The 18317-nt window shown below is 46.3% G+C and overlaps 1 protein-coding gene across 1 annotated transcript in view; it reads left to right on the top strand.

The window, feature by feature from the left end:
• The window catches only part of LOC107113208 (unconventional myosin-X-like), a 124573-nt gene that overhangs the window by 100689 nt on the left and 5567 nt on the right, over positions 1–18317 (top strand). Inside the window, 7 exon segments of the mRNA XM_015414503.1 lie at positions 3295–3418; positions 4855–5152; positions 5580–5787; positions 6094–6230; positions 8216–8342; positions 10927–11379; positions 14988–15179. Coding sequence (XP_015269989.1) covers positions 3295–3418; positions 4855–5152; positions 5580–5787; positions 6094–6230; positions 8216–8342; positions 10927–11379; positions 14988–15179 — 1539 coding nt within the window.

Below are 18317 nucleotides of genomic sequence, written 5' to 3'. Positions count from 1 at the left end.
ATCTGGCGTGGGGGGGGGGGGGCACGGTCGATTCGGCCTCCAGGCGTTCGGCCCCGGGTCCTGTTTGAGAAGGCTGTGATGAAAGACAGGATGCAAATGTCTCAGATTTTTAGGCAAGGCAAGTTCAAGTCACATCATTCAGCACAAGGGTCACCGGGAATGGGGACAAACAGTCTATGCCCTTTGTACCAACAGTCGTGTGAACATAGAGTCAATGATGCTCTCCCTTTGGCTGTTGTGTTGGGGGAGGGACGAGAGGGCGTCCACTAGGGAGTTAGACTTCCCGGGAAAATGATGGAGGGTGAAGTGGAACTTATAGAAGAACTCTGCCCAGCGCACTTGTTTACCATTCAGGCTATGAGGGGTGCGCAACGCCTCTAAGTTCTTATGGTCTGTCCACACCTCAAACGGCACCCTGGCACCCTCCAGCCAATGCCTCCACGTGGAGAGTGCTAGCTTAATCGCCCCAGCTTTCTTATTCCACACTGACCAGTTGCGTTCAGTCGAATTGAACTTGCGGGATACGTAAGCAAGAGGGTGTAATTTGCCATCAGCCCCCTCTTGCAAGATCGCCCCCCCCATCACCACATCCGAGCCGTCTACTTGTACAATAAATTTCTTGTTTTCATCGGGATGAGCTAACATGGACTCCGAAGTGAACAGTGCCTTGAGGCGGTCAAATGACTCCTGACACTCTGTAATCCAGAGCAGCCGGGCGCCTGGCTTGGTGCTCTCCAGGCCCTTTCCCTTGGTTTTCAGGAGGTCCGTGAGGGGTAGACTGACTTGGGCAAAGTTTGAGATGAAGGCCCTATAAAAGTTCACAAACCCAAGGAAGGATTGGAGCTGGCATCAGGTTCTAGGTGCCTCCCATCCCAGGACATCTCTGACCTTAGCTGGGTCCATTTCCAAACCTCTGGGAGAGATGTGATAGCCCAAAAAATCCACCTCTGTGCTGTGGAATTCGCACTTGGACAGCTTCGCAAACAGTTTATTCTCATACAGTGTTTGCAGCACCTCCCTCACTAATTTCACATGTGATTTCTTGTCGGGGGAGTATAATAAGATATCATCTAGATAAACAAGGGCCCCCCTGAAAAGGCAGTGTTGTGCTCCGGAGCCCCGCAGTCTAGGCACACCCCTTGCTTCATACACCACTCTTTCATGGGCTCTTTAGGCTTGGATCGTGGGCCTTTCCCCTCACCCCCCCCCGGTGTCTTTGGGGCTGGCCTAGGGAGGTGCATTTTAATCAGCTTGAGTCGGTTCTCTGCATTGCTGGCTTCACAGATCCACCCAGCTAAAGTCATTGGGTTGATGGACCTTCTCCAGTATCTGGTGATTTAACCCAATATGATACTGTTCAATCAGGACTTCTTCAGGCCATCCCTGCCCCTTAGCCGCATACATCTTGAACTCATCCGGAAATTCATGGACCATCTTATTTCCTTGTCGCAAGGCTCGCAGGCAGGTTCGCACCTTCTCCAATTCCAAGGGGTCTTCATATTGTCTTTGCAGGGACCACATAAATATGTATTATATTACTATATTTTAGTGAGGTACTATATCTTTATATCTGTAATTGCATTTTATCTCTAACGACTCTCAATTGTAAAGGCCTATGGCCATATACAATACATTTTCTACCTACCTACCAGTCCCTCAAGAACGTGTGCACCTGCAGCAGGAAGAAGGACAGTTTGTCAGGGTCTCCATCAAAGGTGGCATCCAACATTTCACAGGGCTGTTTGGGTCTGGGTGCCGGCGCCAGTGGCACAGGGGTCCCAGCGCCCTAACCTGCTGCTGATCGCCTGGCCCCCCCAGAGGATTAATGGGAACTGGTATGCTTACCACCTGATCTTTAGCCTGTGCCCTGTTGCGCAGCTGGTCTTGCCCTTTTCCTCCATCCTCGTCCGGCAGGACGGCATGCATTTCATGCTTCACTGCATCTGCAATGAGCTGGGGGACGTCAAACACCATCTCTTGCATGTCCCGGCATAATTCCTCATGTTGCTCCATAAGTTCTTGCCACACCCGCTCAACTTGCATTTCCTCACTCTTAGCCGCTTTTCCGTAGTCTTTCCCATACTCTTCTGGGTAGCGGCTACCGTAGTGTTGGCTATAGGCAGACAGTCTTGGGTCGGGAGTTATCGCCCAGCTGCTTCGGTGCAGCCCAGGGCATACGACCAGGAATAGGATTCTTGCCAGAATCTTCCCAATTGACCAGTATCCCCACCGGCATCACCACCCGCTGTCGTGGTTGTCACAGTCATGGTGGGAGTCGGTTCCTCCTCAGTGGTGGTAACCGGAACGCTCCCGGTATCACCGGCAGTCATGGTTGGGTACAAGTCCAGGCAGGAACTGTAAGGAGTTCTAACACTTTGTCAGACTCCTGCAGCAATCAGTTCCCAATAGCTTTCATTCAAAGAAGTTTATTGAGAATATGAGAGTATGCAGATATCTTAACCATTTCGTGTTAGAACTAACATAAAACACACGAAGCAAACAGTTATACATTATTCAAGGAGACCCCCTGATGGCCTAGGGCCAATCAGAGGCCAGGTAGAAGCCCGCCAAAGTAACAGGTCACTTTCCCCAAGAGAAATACTGTACCAGGCACTGAAGGTCAGACAGAGATAATGGAAACTGAGAAGAAAAGGAAGTTAACATTCCAGAGCCACTCCCATGGCAGCCAGGGCTCGAGAGAGGCCTCGCTGACATTCAGCTGGGATCCCATCTGGGCCTGGTGATTTAAGTTCAGCAGTTAGTTCAAGCAGTTCCTCTGGATTTACCAGCCGCCAGCTAGGAACACCATCTAAATCAATACTATCAAAATCCAGTGGAGAATTGTCAGGAGCAGCAAAAATCGAACTATAGTAGGTGAACCAGGTTACAGAAGAAATGTTTGAGTTAATAGAATCTGCTCTGTTGCTCAAATGAGATATTACTACTTGCCAGAAGGTATTATTATTATTATTATTATTATTATTATTATTATTATTATTATTATATTTTAGTGTTTGTAATGGATTGGCCCGGTTCTTTTGATAGGTTTTTTTAAAAGTGTGAGTTCTTGATAAAGTTTATTTTGGTCATGGAAGTTATTTCCCCAATTTATTTGATGACCAAAATTCATTATATGCCGATCTTACAGATCTTTTTGTCAGTAAACATTCTGTATCAAATACAATTAACTTATCTGAAGTCCTCTGAATGGAAAAGTGTTTGCTTAATACTGATAGTGGTGTTTGTGGCAGAAAAAGGCAGCCCACCTGAAGACACATCTGCCTTTCTATTCAGGAGAACAGCATGAATCCTGAAGTAGTGGAGCAGACCTACTGGAGGAATCCCATCCTGAGATACACGCAGCATCCCCTGCACTCCCCGTTGTTACCACTGCCCTATGGAGACATTGGGATCAACTGTAAGTGGCTTTGGAGTTTATTTATTTGTTTGTTTGTTTGTTTCACTTTTACCCCGCCCTCCCCGCTAGGCAGGCTCAGGGCGGCTTCCAAGAACTGACAAGCAGTATACATTCATAATAGATTATAAAACAACATAGGAGCATGTGTCATGTTAGAGGTTTGAATTCAAGTGGGAGGGAGAGAGAAAAACGCATGTCTATCTAAGCTTCCTGCTTAAAAAAGGATATATAGACATGCTCTCTGGCTCTGCTTGTTCTCCCTCTGTCTTTCACAGTAAGGTAAGATCAAGTACCTTACAAAAATAAAAGGAAGGCTAGTGGAAGAGAACCCCTTTGTAAGCTCAGAGAGATTTCCTAAATGTTTATTTCTAAGCTGCACAGTTCTGAGGGAGCATGTGCCATAGGCCTGTAGCGATTACTGAGCTGCCGAAAGAGACATTTCTGTAACATTCCTGAGACGAACACTCTTAACTGACAAATTAGTTCAGCCGCTGTCCTCAGTTGGCTTTTATCAATGATTGCATTTATGAGAAGATATCTTGTCGGAGGTTTTGGAGACTGTCAAGTGCCATGACTACTGGAGGCCCTAGTACGAGTTGCTTTCCCCTTATCCCTAGTGCAGCTCAAGGCCTCAGCTAGAGAGGAGGAGAGGAGGGTGAAGCGTTCTCATCTTCCTCCTCCTCCTCCTCCTTCCCACACTCGTGCTGGGGTGCCTCAGCCAGATCCCAAGGTCCAGGCGCGTAGATCCCTAAATGCACGGAAATCAGGTCTTGCAAGTTGAGTCCTGACTCTCCCCCCTCCCCCTCCACGAGACGTCTAGGCCACAGACACTTGGGAGGCATGCGCCCATGGGGACAGGTACCCATTCTCCCGGCACCAAAGCTGTGGCTTGCCCAGTGACTGGCTCGGCCACTCCAGCCAGCTTGCTACATGATTGTCGGGGCAACCCACACATGCAGAATCCACTTTTCAGAATGGACCTCTTTCCCATTAGATTTTTCCGCGAGTAAAAATTATCCTAAATTATGAGACAATTTTCCTTTCTTCTCTGTGTAATGGAGAAAGACAAAATTGCAGGAAAGGTGAATGGAGTATCTTTGGTATGGAAATTCTGCTTTTGGATCCCTATAACATGTTGGTTGTTACATTTTCTTGCTTGACACCAATGGGTAAGTTTCTCCTCTTGACCACCTGGAATACCTTTCATTACCAAGGGTATTTATTGTGTTGCTTCTTTCCCAAATGTAAGAATTGGGATGGTTCACGCTAAAGGTTTTGGCCAAACAATGCCTTCATGAGTTTCTGAGGACCAGAATACACGGTAGGATTGGTTCTCGTCCTGCCAGCTTGCTTCTTGGGGTGTTTATCTGAGGAGTTCTCAGTGCAAGACTGATGTTCTCCCCATCTTCTATGTACGCTTCCTCTCCCCTTAACAGTGCAGCAAGAGAAGGGCTACAGCAGCCTCCAAGATGAAGCTATGAAGATCTTTAACTCCCTGCAGGAGATTGAGACGGTGTCTGACCCCATCCCCATCATCCAGGGCATCTTGCAGACCTGCCAGGACCTCAGGCCCCTCCGTGACGAGGTCTATTGCCAGCTGATCAAGCAGACCAACCACGTGCCACAGCCCAGCAGCCCTGGGAACCTTCACCACTGGCAGCTGATGACCTGCATGAGTTGCACTTTCCTGCCCAGCAGGGGAATCCTGCGCTACCTCAAGTTCCATCTCAGAAGGTGAGAGAGGGAACACTGTACAGGCATAACGACCTCCGTAGCCCTTCTCTACACTCCAAGTCACTTATGAAGACGTTAAACAGGATCAGTTACTGAACAGGTCCATGGAAGGATCCTCCCCTCTTTTTTACTGCTTTTTCATTGCAAAAAAAACCCCACCATTTTTTTTACCCCTCTCATTATACTTGACCTTGGGATTCTAGAGGGAACTGGATGTAAATGTCAGCCTGGGACCAGAAAATCTTAAACCTCTTCTGATGAGAGATGACTAAATTTAGTATAATTTATTTAAACGTGTGGCATCATCTCCCTAGGTTTGGGCTTTAGCCTCTCTCCAGTGCTCTATGTACGACACAAGATTCTGGTTCAAAGTTTGTCTGTCAGCACACAGGAGGACAATAATGGCTTTTATCTTTTTCCCAACCAGAGTAAAAGACCTCTTCCCAGGCACAGAAATAGATCGGTATTCTCAATTCATCAGTGATTCGCTGAAGAGAACCAAAAGCAGGGAATTTGTCCCCTCCCAGGAAGAGATACAGGCCCTAATTACACGGGAGGAAATGACGACGACAGTTTACTGCCACGGAGGGGGCTCTTGTCAGATCACCATCAATTCCCATACCAGTGCAGGAGAGGTAAAAACAGAAGACTGATGGTGTGTGTGTGGGGGGGTGGATGTGGGCGTAGCTGCTTGGTGTCCTTATCATAATTCGGGCCCTTTTTGGCTCATCTTCATTTCTTTCCTGTGTATCCAAGGACGAAGGAAGGAAGGAATTTTTTAATTTTTTTCTGCTGGCCCATGCTGGGGGAAAGCACAGGGTGTGGAGGGGCAGCTCTCTCTGTCCATCTCCTGCCCTGTCCAGCCTCAGCTATAGGCTCCCTGTATGTTTTTCCGCCATTGGTCTGCATAACTTTGTGGTGCTCTTTTCTTCTCTTGGCAGGTGGTGGAGAAGCTGATCCGAGGACTGGCTATGGAAGACAGTCGGAACATGTTTGCCCTCTTTGAACGCAACAAGCATGTGGACAAGGCAATTGAGAGTCGGGTGACTGTGGCTGATGTCTTGGCCAAGTTTGAGAGGTAGGTCCCTTTACAGGAGTGTTTCTCATCCTTAGACCTGCATCGTAGGGCACAGCCGGAATCAAAAGACCTTGGCATAGTTCGCAAATTGCAGTGTAGTGCAAATACAGCCTTAGTGTTTGGGTCTCTGTGGCAGCTTTTTCTAGACCTGTCCAAGTATCCAAATACCTGGGCCCGGCTCAGGTCCCATCTTCTGGGTCTCTTATTCAAAGACCAGGGCCACATTGGGTGCCAGAAAACTGGAACTAGAACCTGAGGTAGTGAGCAGGATGGTGCAGCTTTCCACAGCTGTGAGATATGCTTGTCTGTTTGATCAGTCAACAAAACACTGAGTTTTGAAAGGCCCGGAGGCCTCTGGATCTTGGTTTGTGATCCTGAGCTCTCCTCAATAAATCCCTTTGTGAAGGACCATTCTCTTTCCATGGAGGAGGATCTCCAGCATGTGAGATTATTCCTCCTTTGTTCTCCAGCAGAATTTGTTGTTAGAATTTTTGACTGTATGACTTGCGCGGGAGGTCAGTTGATTTCTACAGAGCAAACTAGCTTTGGCGTTCTCCAGGAGTTCTCTCTCTCCTTTGACCCTTCTTTTCCTCTTCACCTTTTTTTTTAAGTTCCTTTCCAGTCTATCTGGATATTGCAAGTGGTGGTGTCTTTCAGTTAATTCTGTCTCATGATCTCCTTAGAGATGGGCTATATATTATGCCCATCAAGAGATGCCTCCAAAAATAGAATGCTTGTGGAGACTTTTCATCATTCCTGTTGAAAGCTTTAGGACAGTGGCCTTCAACCCATGAGGTGGGACCCTGAGGTGGTGTCAGGTCCCACAGCAATTCAATGGAGTACACACTTATAGAAAGGAATTATTTTATTTTATTTTTTTTTATTATTATTATTATTTTTGAAAGGAATTACTTTATTGAAGCCATGAGTCACTGAACAGAATCACTGTTCAGAATAACGCAAGATCATTGAGCTGGGAAGGTTAAAGCAAATTCATAATCAATACAGCCAATAGACATGGTTCCCGCTCGCGCCCAAAAAGCAGTTTACGCGCCCAAACCCCTGAGAAAGCAACGGCAACTGTGTTATCACTACCAAACGCTTCCCACAGTTTCTACTCATGCAAAGCAAAGCAAAGCAAAGCAGACTTCTTCTCATGACCACCTGTGACCTTGGAAATGATAACGTTACAGCAGGCATGGCTAGCGTAGACTAACAAGAATGCAACCACTATGACTATATGCGCATGGTTATATGAGCGGATGTCCAGGGAGGGGGGGAAATATAAAGACAGGTGTGTTGCTAAATTCAGGTACCAGGATGCGTATAGGAACAATAAGAACATTTGGCAGCTTCCTGACAGGTGGGTTGTGGAGTTTCAGCTGCTGGGTCATGAACTCCTCTAGAGAGCTGTAATGTTTTGGCTGCCTTTTGGAAGGACCTGCTGCTCATGCGCATGTGGAAGAGAGCAAGGGCACTGTGGCTCCTGTTCCACTTTACATGCACACTGAGAGGAAAAGCAGGATGGCAAGGCAAGGTCACTCCGTGGTGGAGAGGACTTCCTCCATGATTGTTCCCCTCAGCTTCTTCTGCATCTTTCTTGGTCTGCTGCCCATAGTTCTGGCCTTGACACCAGATTATAGTTTTGGCTCCCCTCTTCCTGTCACATGACTCCTACACGTCATGCTTGCAGCTTAACAGACCCTGGGCCTGGAAATGCTAAAGGTACCTGGCATGTAGCACGGCACTGCCCCATGATGAGGTTCCCTGCCCCCGTCCGTGTAATTGGCTGCTTCTTGCAGGGATAGGGAAACACCCAGACTGGTGATGCTGGGCTACATGCTGAATCTTCCCAGATGTTAGAAGGAGGGGGAGGGGAGAACTTGCCACAGGAATGCTGCTTTCATGAGGCCAGTGCAACATGTACTCCAACTTTTAACTGATCCATGATCAAGACGATCATCAGATTCTCTCCCACTTTTCAGGCTTGCTGGGTCCACCGAAGAGGAGGAGGAGGGGGGGCACTGGCAGCTGTATTTCAAACTGTATTGCTTCCTGGATGTGGAAAATGTTCCAAAAGAGGGAGTGGAGTTTGCCTTCATGTTTGAGCAGGTAAGCCCTTCAAGGTAGGTGGCTGGATGGGCCAGGCCATGATGAGAAGTCTTCGTCCACAGTGACATGTTAATAGGATGAAAGCAAGAGTTCTGCCCATCTTGACAGAGAGGACTACATGCAGATGTTACGGTGTCATCTCAGAGGGGTAGCCATGGGAGCCAGTGCAGCAAAAGCAACAGTCTTGTGGCTCCTGAAAAATTTATAGTGGCCAAGGTTTTCACAGGCCAGAACTACTGGTTAGATATATGGTCACTTAAATGGGAGGTGTTGCTATATACCCTGAGTGTAAAGAGAAGAAAGAACTGTTTTTTTTCTTCTTTAAAAAAATAAAGTGAGCCTAAGCGGTCAAGCTGTATAAGACCATAGTAGTGTCACCACCAGGGGTCTTTTGGGGCCAGAGTGCGCTGGAGCGCTGCTCTGGCAGCCCAGGAGACAGTGCAAATGGTGGCAGCGACAAGCCCCACCCCCAGCTCCTCACGCTGAAGCACTGCGGCCTGGGGAAGGCCCGAAGAGCCCCGCATCCGGCTTCCTCAGGCCTACGCCAAAGCATGGGGGCTGGGGGGAGGCCCAGAGAGCCCTGCTGCCAGGTCCCCCAGGCTTGCGCAAAAGCACTATGGCTGGGGGGAGGCCCAGAGAGCCCCGCAGCCGGGTCCCCCGGGCCCAAGCAGAAGCGCTGCGGCTCAGGGGAGGCCTGGAGAGCCCCGCTGCCGGCTTCCCTGGCCTGCGCCGAAATGGTAAGTAAGGGATCCGTGGGGGTGGCGGGGGCTTGATGGGGGGGTGGGCCTGGGCCTCTCTCCCTCCCTCCATCTCTGCCATCTTTCCCTCCTTTCCTTTCCCTCCTTTTCTTTCTCTTTCCCTTCTCTTCCTTCCTTCCTCTTTTCCTCCTTTCCTTTTCCTCTTCCCCTCCTTCTTCCCTTCTCTCTTTCTTTCTTTCCCACCTTCTTTTCTGTTTTTTCTTTTCTGTTTTTCTGTTTTTTCTTTCCCTCCTTCTTCCCTTCTCTCTTTCTTTCCCTCCTCCTTTCTTTCTTTCCCTCTCTCCTCTCTTTTTAAACTTTAAACCCCTACTTTCTTCACTCCCCCCCCCCCCGGGCAGGCCAGCTGGGGAAGGGAAGGGGAGGCTTTTGAAGATGCCTCCCCCCCTTTTGCTTCCCCTTCTGACATCACTTCCAGTGATGTCAGGGGACATGGCATATGCTAATAGCATAGCTCATTAGCATACCATATGCTAATTAGCTCCTGCAGCTCTTTTTCTATGAAATGACCCCTGCAGAAATCTGTCAAATGATAAAGGTCCAATCAGCATGAACGTAACCCACTCCAGTCCCAGTGAGAGGGTGATAAGTTGCCATAACAACTGTGTAAATAAATGCCTACTGTGAAACTTTATGTAGCGAATAAGAAATTCATAGAATCATAGAGTTGGAAGGGGCCATACAGACCCCCTGCCCAATGCAGGACCAGCCTGAAGCATCTCTGACAAATATTCATCCAGCCTCTTCTGGAAAGCTGTCAGTGAAGGGGAGCTCACCCACCTCCCTCAGCAGCTGATTCCACCTGATTAGGAAAAAAGTTTTTCCTAATATCCAGCCGATCCCTTTCTGCATGTAATTTAAACACGTTGCTTTGGGTCCTGTCCTCTGCTGCCAACTGGAACAGCTCCTTGCCCTCCTCCCAATGACAGCCTTTCAAATATTTAAAGAGGGCCATCATGTCCCCCCTGTCTCCTCTTCTCCAAACTAAACATTCCCAGGGCCCTCAGCCTTTCCTCATAGGGCTCGGTCTCCAGACCCCTGATCATCCTCGTCGCTCTCTTCTGCACCCTGCATTCTGTGGATCTGTTGGAAACACAAGGTATAGTACAGTATAAACTGCTCGAGGCTTGTGAGGAATTGCAGGAGGGGGAGAAACAATTTAAAAATCCCACCTTCCCCTCCACATCTGCCTCTCTGAGTTTCTGTATGGGCGTGAGCAGGCTGATTTCTTTTCTCCTCCACCCCCTTTTCCCTTAGACTCTCAGTTACTTTCAATGTTCTGTCCCCTCGGGAGCATTTTCAGTTCACATCAGGCTGGTGTTTAGGTTTCCTTCTTTCTTCTTTCGGTTAATTTACATAGTTGTATTTTTCTGCATTCCCAGGAGTTCAGATGGGACCCATTTTACTGTTTCCATCATTCAAACAAAGACCAGCAGGTTTACCATTAGATGTCATGACAACAATGAGCCAGGAATAAAAATCTTGGCTATTTTAACCTGGAAAAATGAAAACGAAGACCCCATTTCACATTTGGCAAACTTCCCTTTTCTCTGACTAGCTGATATTTTCTTGAAAGACTTTGGCTGTCATTGGAGTTAAGATGTTGCACTGGCTTTGTAGATTTAGTCTCATAGCTGTTATCATATATTCACAATGTCCATCACATTTGGCCACAAGTTCATGTTATGTTACATACTTTCAGTCTGGTAGGGAGAAAATACTATGGTTGGACAAGTGCCACCATTGCCAAACCAGTCTTGGCAACAAGTAACTTCAGTATAGAAACTTTATCTAAACCTGTGAATGACTGTTCCGGCTGATGTTTACAGGCTCATGAAAGTCTCACTGACGGCCACTTCCCTGGCTCGGAGGAGACACTGCTACACCTGGCTGCACTAAGGCTGCAATACCTACACGGGGACTGCTCCAGAATCCCCTGGTCGCTTGACAGCGTCTACCCAGTAAACCGGCTGAAGTCCAGGATCCTGCAGTCCATGAAGAGCAGCAGTGGCCCCAGCAGCCACGCCCTGGAGAGAAGGCGGACCAGTTTCCTGGAGGGCACACTGAAGCGCAGCTTCAAGGCAGGCTCAGTGAAGAAGCAGAAAGTGGAGGAGGAACAGATGATGGAGATGTGGGTGAAAGAGGAGCTGTCGGCGGCGCGAGCCAGCGTAGCAGAGAAGTGGAGCAAACTTCAAGGGCTGCCCCAGCAGCAGGCCATGGTGGCTTACATGGCCATCATGAAGGAATGGCCAGGCTATGGCTCCACCCTCTTTGATGTCGAGGTGAGAGAGGAACCACAAGGGTCATCCTTGGGCCCTGATCTGGAGGAAGTCATGCTTAATTAGTTAATAGTAGCAGACAAGACAGGGATCCCGTGTGTAATAGCAGGAAACAGCAGGAAAACACCAAGGGAAGACCATCAAAGAGTAAATACACTTGAAATGACTGAGTATAGGATATATTAAGCAAGTATTTAAATTACAAATAAACTATGTCACAGTGAGGCTGATAAAACAGAACGCAGGCTATGGCAAATAAAATGCAAGTCTGTGGTCAGGCAGGCAAAAAGGGAATATGAGGAGCATATAGCAAAAAATGTAAAGACCAACAATAAAACTTTCTTCAAATACATTAGAAGAAGGAAACCAGCCAGGGAGGCAGTGGGGCCCTTGGACGACCAAGGGGTAAAAGGAGTATTGAAGGATGATAGGGAAATGGCTGAGAAGCTAAATGCATTTTTTGCCTCCGTCTTCACTGTGGAAGATGAGAAGTGCTTGCCCACTCCAGAACCACTGATTTCAGGAGGGGTGTTGAAAGACCTGAGTCAGATTGAGGTGACGAGAGAGGAGGTCCTAAAACTGATAGACAACTTAAAAACTGATAAATCACCAGGCCCAGATGGCATACATCCGAGAGTTCTGAAAGAACTCAATTGTGAACTTGTGGATCTCCTGACAAAAATATGTAATCTCTCCTTAAAATCAGCCTCCATTCCTGAGGACTGGAAGGTAGCTAATGTCACTCCCATCTTTAAAAAGGGTTCCAGAGGAGATCCGGGAAATTACAGGCCAGTCAGTCTGACGTCGATACCGGGTAAATTGGTGGAAACCATTATTAAGGAAAGAATTAGTAGGCACATAGATGAACAAAACCTATTGAGGCAGACTCAACATGGGTTCTGTAAGGGAAGATCTTGTCTCACTAACCTGTTAATGTTCTTTGAGGGGGTGAACAAACATGTGGACAAGGGGGATCCAATAGATATTGTTTACCTTGACTTCCAGAAAGCTTTTGATAAAGTTCCTCATCAAAGGCTCCTAAGTAAGCTCAAAAATCATGGGATAAAAGGACAAGTCCTTTTATGGATCAAAAACTGGCTAATTAATAGAAAACAGAGAGTGAGTATAAATGGGCAGTTCTCCCAGTGGAGGGGTGTAAGCAGTGGGGTACCACAGGGATCAGTACTTGGTCCACTGCTTTTTAACTTGTTCATTAATGATTTGGAGTTGGGAGTAAGCAGTGAAGTGGCTAAATTTGCGGATGATACGAAGTTGTTCAGGGTGGTGAAAACCAGTGAGGATTGTGAGGCACTCCAAAGGGATCTGTCAAGGATGGGCGAGTGGGCGTCAACATGGCAAATGGGGTTCAATGTGGCCAAGTGCAAGGTGATGCACATTGGAGCCAAAAATCCTAACTATAAATACACGTTGATGGGGTCTGAACTGGCAGAGACTGATCAAGAGAGAGATCTTGGAGTTGTAGTAGATAACTCACTGAAAATGTCGAGACAGTGTGTGACTGCAATAAAGAAGGCCAATGCTATGCTGGGGATTATTAGGAAGGGTATTGTAAACAGATCAGCCAATATCATAATGCCGCTATATAAATCAATGGTGCGACCTCATCTGGAATACTGTGTGCAATTCTGGTCACCACACCTTAAAAAGGATATTATAGCTTTGGAAAAAGTGCAGAAAAGAGCAACTCGAATGATAAAAGGGTTGGAACACTTTCCCTATGAGGAAAGGTTAAGGCGCTTAGGGCTCTTTAGCTTGGAGAAACGACGACTGAGGCGTGACATGATTGAGGTTTATAAGATTATGCATGGGAAAGAGCAGGTAGAGAAAGAGGTACTTTTCTCCCTTTCTCACAATACAAGAACCCGTGGGCACTCCATGAAATTGCTGAGCGGTCGGGTTAGAACGGATAAAAGGAAGTACTTCTTCACCCAAAGAATGATTAACACTTGGAATTCACTGCCACAGGAAGTGGTGGCGGCTACAAGCATGGACGGCTTCAAAAGGGAATTAGATAAGCATATGGAGCAGAGGTCCATCAGTGGCTATCAGCCACAAGGTATAGATAGGGACTCTGGGGCAAGTGATGCTCTGTCATCTTGGTGCTTGAGGGGGGGGTCAACAGTGGGAGGGCTTCTAATGTCCTGGCCCCACTGCTGGACCTCCTGATGGCACTGGTATTTCTGGCCACTGTGGGATATAGAGTGTTGGACTGGATGGGCCTTTGGCATGATCCAACATTGGCATCTCTTATGTTCTTATGTTCTTATCTATAATGAGTTGGTGGTCCACAACCCACAACCCAAAACAAATGCAATGTTTCCAAATATAATCATTTGTGCTCATGGCGTATCATACGTCATCACTGAGATAAAGATAAAAATAACAATAATTGCGCTCACAGGGGCCGATAACAGGGTATGCACAAAATCCAACCAGTCGATTCTCCTTGCTTAAGTGCAATAAAAGTACCTGACATTTGGGAACATTGTTCCTTCTTTATGTGGTACAAGACACAGACTTACTGCAGTCCATGTCAAAGAGATGCTTCTCCCGCACTACCCACAAGCCTGATGCCTGACACTCAGGCGCTTCCCCTCCCCATTGACATCGTTCACCAAGTGCTTCTTCAGTGCAGCAATGCTTTGGCTGGAGAAAGTGTGGGAGAGCTGGGATGGACACAGTTTAGGTAGGAGGCAACTTATTGGGTGGGAAGAAGCTTACGTTTTGATCCATCAGCTGTCCCCATCCCCATATTCTGTCCTGTGTGGTTTCATCTGTGGACCTCAAGTCAGCCCCATAGCTAGGAAATTTTCGGAGGGGGGGGGGGCCGCAAAGAATCTAATTAGTTGTAATATAATTGAGAGAGAGCCAGCAGGGGTCAAAAAAGCCTTCCTTCCTTCTAGATGAAACGCTCCACAATCTAGCTCCACAATCTAGCAGGCTCACCTTGGAAGGTCTGCCCTGCAAACAGCCTTCAAGGAATGGCGAAGCAGCACCCTTGGGAAGCGTCTCAGCCAGGAAGTGGCACTGAGAGTCAGCCTTGGTGGGAGGACCTGGGCTGGGAGGCCAGGCGTTCCTTAAGGCCGCTCTGCAGAAGTGGCAAGCTGCCCACCAGGGAGTACATTCTGGGGTGTGGAAAGAGAGTGCGTGAGCCATAAAAAGAGGGGGGTCTTCCTGCTTCTGGCTGTGGCCGAGCAGGAGGGGGGGGCTTTGAGAAGCCGGCTGCGGAAGCAGGAAGACCCAGTGAGGTCGCCCCTCTCCCTCTCCTCCTGCTCGGCTGCAGCTTCAAACTTTGCCCACGTGAAACCGAGCCCCCCACCACCACCTAGCTGCAGGCATGTCTCAAGTTTTTTTACAAAGGCCTTTGCAGGAGTCCCAGGCCTGGAAATTCTGCTGTTTGGCTCTCATTCAATAGCCTACCTTAACTGTTAAAAAATAAATTCACTTTTATTCCACTGGATAGAAAAGGAAGGGGGGGGGCTGAGCTGCTTGTACACATCCCACCTACTCACTCAGTCTTTGCCTCCAACCCAGTACTTTCCCAGTTGCACTTTCTCCTTCTGCTAACTCTTTTGACTTCTTTCTTGCAGTGTAAGGAAGGTGGCTTCCCAAATGATCTCTGGCTCAGCGTCAGCACGGAGAATGTGTCTGTGTACAAACGGGGGGACCCAAAGCCTCTGGAAACTTTCCAGTATGAACATATTGTCTTCTTTGGGGCTCCCCAGCCCAACACCTTCAAATTGACTGTGGATGAGAGAGAGATGTTCTTTGAAACCCTTCAGGTATGTGTCATGCAACTCTAGGTTACAGAAAGGGCTGTGTGATGCCGCAGCCAGCTGTGCAAATTTGCTTGACAAATGCGTCATGCAAGACACTCCCCCCCCCCCGGCTACTCAGTATCAGGTTTTAAGATTATTCCCCGCCAATTCCCTTGCAGACAGATTGTCCCTCGTGATTGCTTTCCACTTGGGCTTACTTCTCCTAGCTATTTTCTTAGTGCAACAATCAGAGGAGATGCTGAACACGGACAGTTCTTTCTTTGGTCAGGAAATCTGCTATTAAGACATCATAGGAGAGCCAAGCCCTGCTTAGCTTCAGAGGAAGAGACTTGGATGTGAGGCCATCTGTGAACCCTATTCTTTTTTTTGATAATATTTTATTCGGTTTTCAAAAGAAAAAGAAAAAGGTGAGAGTATTACATTGCAATAGTATCTAGTCAGTTTGCTCACACATAACATACAGACAAAAATTACCTAAAGCTTGACCAAATTAACAAATATATTTTTTACGATGTTTTCTTTACACCGCTATACATCTGTTTTCCTATTATATATAAATTTTAGGTAAATTAAACTAATATAACTCTAATAACATAATCTTTTACTAATATTTCAACTGCAAGGGAATCAAAAATCACTCTACCAATCATATTTAAAAAGTAATGGAGTTATATAAATCACAATAAAAAACTGAAGCATTAACATTTCATTGCTAGGTTCTTAATAGAATCTTGTTAATTACTGTTAGTTTCAATTAGGCTCTTTAATGGAAACAACATGTAGATAGTAATACAACAGAAGAGAAGGTTAGCAATTTCTATTTGCAGCACATAATAAAATCAACGCCAGTATGTAAATCCAGATCCATAATGTCTTCCTTATTAAGTTACAGCTGTAGATTACATGTTTCTTAACATGAACAAATTATCTTTCTGTGCTTGCTTTACTGTTTTATAATTATGTGTTTTATTTATGTTTAAATGTTTTTCTGTTATATTATTTTTATTCCCAGCTATAACTCAAATCAAACCATTAGACATACATCAACATTTCTTATGCCAATCTAATTATAGTATTTATATATTTCTCTCTTTTTTTGAATTTTATTTTTCATGATGATCATAAGCCGGTGTCTTTTCTCTTTGTATGTGCTGAAGGTGGTCTTTATTTCTTCCCTTGTTTGTTCCATACTTCCATTAGGTGAAGTTTCCTGACTTGTATTGTTTTTCATGTTCTTTTTGTTTGCAAAAGCCAGGCCATATAACAATTCATCTTGTATTCTCTCTTCTGGCATTTCAAGAGTTGAAAAAATTACTGCTCTTCCCATGATTTTTTTTGCCTTCTCTTGTATTGCTTCTTATGAGTTCTTTGTCTGAAAGCAAAGTTTCATGAAATAGTTAATCTTGGTTGGAATCCTACTCCTTAACTGGGCATATTACAGTCAGCTGGTCTTCTTTCTCGTTTGCAATTTCCTGTTGTAAGATCAGTTCCTTGTTGTACAGTCTATGAAAAGTATTCTGGATCGCTCGGTGAATTGTGGTCTCAAGCATCTCTAGAAATTATTGCTGGTTAAATTGCATATTTTGTACATCATCTGGATCATCTAACGCCTCTACTTCTTTGTAATTATTTTGTAACTCCATTTTAATCTTGAGTCACAGTTCCAGTCTGTTGCTCAAAGTCAGCTCTCTCTTGTTTACTTTCCCAGAGAGTCTTTCATGAAATAGTTAATCTTGGTTGGAATCCTACTCCTTAACTGGGCATATTACAGTCAGCTGGTCTTCTTTCTCGTTTGCAATTTCCTGTTGTAAGATCAGTTCCTTGTTGTACAGTCTATGAAAAGTATTCTGGATCGCTCGGTGAATTGTGGTCTCAAGCATCTCTAGAAATTATTGCTGGTTAAATTGCATATTTTGTACATCATCTGGATCATCTAACGCCTCTACTTCTTTGTAATTATTTTGTAACTCCATTTTAATCTTGAGTCACAGTTCCAGTCTGTTGCTCAAAGTCAGCTCTCTCTTGTTTACTTTCCCAGAGAGTCTCGCAGAGCTGGTCGCTAATTCAAAACACCAGACTCAGTAGCTATGTTAAAATCCAAGAATCTTTCCACATAGACCAAACAGTATGGAGTCTCTTTAATATTTCTCAGAAGCAATCACTCTTAAGTAAATTTTCAATATTAAAACACAGTCTTGAGAGCAGTCACACAATCAAAAATAGCCAGAATCTATTTTAACAAGAATGTTAAGAAAGTTAAACGCAGTCCCTTTTATTTTTAAATCCCATATAGTAGGAGGAGAAGGCGTTGTATTGCAGATCCAAAAGTACAATTCCACATAATAATCGCAGTTAAGTCTATTGAAATGTTAAAATAGCAGTAATTGAGTCTTTTTGCCCCCCTAAATAGTTTCAAAGATTTTAACTTCCCAGTCTCGACAGCCGCTCATGAGGGGGAAGGAGGGGGGGAACTCCACGTCTCGTTTCTTTTCTTTTTGGAAAATTTAAAGGGGCGAGATCAAGATATCTTTGGAGATAAGTTGTTGCAGTTACTGGTACTCACATCAGTTCTTATCTTCACCGATGTTATGGTGAGGTTCAGGCTCTCGGAGTCGAGTGTTCACAGCTTATCACAGTCATGACTCCATGACTGTGCTGCTCCGCGCCGTGCTTCGGGACAGCCTCAGTCTTCCACGACAGCCGCTCATGAGGGGGAAGGAGGGGGGGAACTCCACGTCTCGTTTCTTTTCTTTTTGGAAAATTTAAAGGGGCGAGATCAAGATATCTTTGGAGATAAGTTGTTGCAGTTACTGGTACTCACATCAGTTCTTATCTTCACCGATGTTATGGTGAGGTTCAGGCTCTCGGAGTCGAGTGTTCACAGCTTATCACAGTCATGACTCCATGACTGTGCTGCTCCGCGCCGTGCTTCGGGACAGCCTCAGTCTTCCAGCTGCTTGCTACCGCTCATGAGGAGACCAGGGCAATTCCCCTGCAACCGACTCTCTCTTCGGGAGGGTCGGCGGGTTCTCGGGTAACCAGAGCACCCCCCTAAAGGCATGGAATGTCGGCGATTCTTGGGAGCTCACCCAAGTCTCAGCCGCCTTGCTGCGCCGCAGCCTGCGATCTCTCTGTGAATCC

Source organism: Gekko japonicus, unplaced genomic scaffold, assembly GCF_001447785.1.
Source record: "Gekko japonicus isolate JY-2015 unplaced genomic scaffold, Gekko_japonicus_V1.1 scaffold446, whole genome shotgun sequence".
Lineage (NCBI taxonomy): Eukaryota > Metazoa > Chordata > Lepidosauria > Squamata > Gekkonidae > Gekko > Gekko japonicus.
The sequence above is the reverse complement of the archived record's forward strand: the minus strand, read 5'-3'. Positions and strand labels throughout refer to the sequence as shown.